Source organism: Hydra vulgaris, chromosome 08, assembly GCF_038396675.1.
Source record: "Hydra vulgaris chromosome 08, alternate assembly HydraT2T_AEP".
NCBI classification, from domain to species: domain Eukaryota; kingdom Metazoa; phylum Cnidaria; class Hydrozoa; order Anthoathecata; family Hydridae; genus Hydra; species Hydra vulgaris.
In genome coordinates this window covers 40638042-40641132 of record NC_088927.1, presented here as the reverse complement: position 1 = coordinate 40641132, position 3091 = coordinate 40638042, and the positions used below count along the sequence as shown (strand labels likewise).

At 27.3% G+C, this 3091-nt stretch overlaps 1 protein-coding gene across 1 annotated transcript; it reads left to right on the top strand.

The window, feature by feature from the left end:
* The first annotated feature begins 614 nt into the window (after positions 1–614).
* LOC136083840 (uncharacterized) lies at positions 615–2889 on the top strand. Its single transcript, XM_065803714.1, has 5 exons — positions 615–741; positions 868–1079; positions 1159–1263; positions 2223–2396; positions 2596–2889. The coding sequence occupies exons 1-5, from the start codon at positions 720–722 to the stop codon at positions 2800–2802; spliced, it is 720 nt and encodes a 239-aa protein (XP_065659786.1). The 5' UTR covers positions 615–719; the 3' UTR covers positions 2803–2889.
* The last annotated feature ends 202 nt before the right edge of the window (positions 2890–3091 follow it).

Below are 3091 nucleotides of genomic sequence, written 5' to 3'. Positions count from 1 at the left end.
AAAATTAATTAGTACAAATAATAATAAAAGTAGTTAAAAACAATAATACTATACTATGTACTTTATCCGATGTGCGGGTTTTCAAGAAAAAAAGACATGGTTGTCACTATACCAGAGCCCGAACCACAGTTTTCACTACTTTCAAAAAACTTTTCATGAAATTTGAATTCTCTCAAAAATTTGAATCTTAATATTTCAGAAAATCATGGTTAAAATACTTTCTTCCCACCCGAATGGTTGGTGGGCTGTTATGTGGGTTCCTCTTATTTCCAAGCTCAAATTACTGCAATTTTTTGTAACAAATCTGTATTTGACATTAGTATTAAAAATAAAAATGTTATAAAATACGATTATATAGCACACATTACAAAATTTAACTAAATACGCATATGAAATACAATAAATAATTAAAACTTGTTCAGTTTTTGGGAAATTCTAAGAAACAAACCAATATAAATAATGAAAAAGGATTTACAAGAATATTTAGTTTCAACGACACGAAGGAAAACTACGCATTAAAAATTCGTTTCTTCTCAGTAAGTTTTTTTACGTGAATGAAGGTGGTTTCCTAGTTACCTGGGAACATTTCTAAGAAAATTTAACCGGTAATTCCCTTCATTCATTAATATTATATAAAAAGTGAAAAAAACGAAAAGAAATGAAAAAGATTAAAAAATTTATTGCTGGGTGCAGTCTGCAACATAAAAAACAAGAAAGCAATGCTTATAAAGCTTCTTTTAGGTAAAATGATATAAAAATACATATCTCATGTGTAATAAAATTGAAAAATTTAATTTTGTTATATATATATATATACATGTATATATATATATATATATATATATATATATATAAAATAACTTTTAGCAACATTGGTTTTAATACTTGTAAAGGCAAAATCAAAAATGCTGGATCAAAGTAAAGGTACGCTTTCTACAAACCCACTGAATTCCAAAATTATTCCGAAATGCGAAAAAAAATCGTGCACGGAGGCTTTGAAGAAATTCCATAGTTTAACAGAAGATTTGATTATGGATAGGTATTATTTTGTGGCTGTTCATCGTCTAAAATGCTTATTGGTAAGTTTTGCAAAATTTCAGAATACATTTCCTCATATTCTTTTTAAAACTTTTCCATTTAGAACCTAATTTCTTTTAGGTTTTACGGCTAACTAAACACGACTCGACCTTAAATGATTCTGCTTGTTCTTACCACACTACTGAAGGTTTTATCAAAAGTCCAAATGTTAAATCGCTAACTTCGGTAAGAACTTTTGATCCATTATCATAGATCCATTATCATAGCTAATGGATACGTTTTTAAGTTGTATTGAAATGCAATAAGTATACATGAACAGAGCAGAACGGGGCTAATTGAGAAATTTTTCAATAAACCTAAGATTGCCTTAAGTTTACCGAGCTGCTCAACCTGCCCCAAAGAGGTAAACTTAGCAAATGTGTTGAACAAGTTCAGCAATCGACAAATAAATAAATAAGCATGGTATGGAATTTAGATAACTCATCAAAAAACTATTGATATTATTATAACTATCACAGTAAGCGTGTTTATAACTTTATTTTACACACTTTAGTGACGTAAGTAAGAGAAGAGAAAAAATTAAATAGTAAGAAAGTTATTGAATTATTTTGATACAACAATTGCTAATTTAAAAACAGTATATATAATGTACAGCAATATTTTTTTTATCATCATTTTTTGCGTTAAACAGTTCAGTTTTATTCGTTTTTTTCAAAGTTGCTCAACTTACCTTAACTAATTTTGGTCCAAAACAGAAAAAGTATCCGTACATCTTACTCGACTGCAATTTAGTAACCTTTATTATTTTTATTTTTTTGTTTTTATATTTTTGTTGCAAATTGCGTTACCATTCTATTTCTTTAATTTCTTCATTAGATATTTTGTCATGCAATGCTTATTTTTCAATATGTCTAACTTGTTCCTATGCTCAATTAGCCACGTTCTACCTTTAACTATAATGCTTGCCAAAATATCTGTTTTCTTAAGACTTAATTATTTGTATGAACTATCATTATTGAAAAGTTTTATTAAACAGTTTTTCTTCCTGTGATATTTTTAAAACCTTAAAATTTGAAACCCCAATTTTATACTGGAACTATTTATATCTAATAATCATTTAAACCAGTTAAAAATCATTTGAATAAAGTTAAAAACATCTAAATAGCAGAAACACGACTTTTTAGGATTTTTCCGCTCTTCGACTATATGAAAACTTATTAGATAAGATTCTTGGAGAGTTATATATTGTAATGAAACATGAAGCAAGTATTGAATCTGGTCAAAATTTTATGGTGACGATGTTACAAATATGCAACAGCGTAAAATCGCTTTACATGCGAATTAAAAGTATTGTAGAGGTTTGTAAATATTAAACAAATAACATAGTGTTTAAAACTTGTTAACAAAATTTTCAGCAGTTTTATGTTTGCATTAACTTACAAAAGTAAATGAGCTACCAGTATTTTTAGTTACGCAAAAAGCTGGATATAAATCCACTCCATGTCTTTATTTATGATGAAGAGGCAAAAATTAAAATACGATATGCTTTTAATTTAGATATTTTCGGAATGTAACTGCGAAGTACTCAATGAAACTAAGGAACTGTATATTCAAAGCTACGATGTCTTGACAAAAAAGTACAATCATTCTAAAAGCATGTTGATCATTCTCAAACAATTAGAAGTTTTAAAAAAGATTTTTAAGGAAGATTTTTGGGAAAGAAAGAAAAAGTATGTTTTATGCGACACTTTTAACTTCAATTAAATAACATTATTTGGTGCCGTAAAATGAGGTGACTTTGGCCAAATTTAAAATATTTTTTTTTTTAAATTTTATCATAAATGGTTAATATGTTAAAATAAATTGCATTAGATGTGCATGATGTCGAAGAATTAAATAATCTAATTAAAATAGTTAAAATGAAAAACAAAAAAATTATACCTTTCACACTTTTTTTTTAATTTTAAGGATGAGTCAAGTCACCCCTATACTGGTGGTGACTTTGGCCATTAAACGGGCCTAAAACTGGCCTAAAAGCAAATTATAATTAATA

Coding starts and splice junctions, on each gene's coding strand:
- LOC136083840 (XM_065803714.1), top strand. CDS start 720: ATGCTTATAAAGCTTCTTTTAG. Junction 1,264..2,222: donor ATGTTAAATCGCTAACTTCG/GTAAGAACTTTT, acceptor ACGACTTTTTAG/GATTTTTCCGCTCTTCGACT. Junction 2,397..2,595: donor GAATTAAAAGTATTGTAGAG/GTTTGTAAATAT, acceptor CTTTTAATTTAG/ATATTTTCGGAATGTAACTG.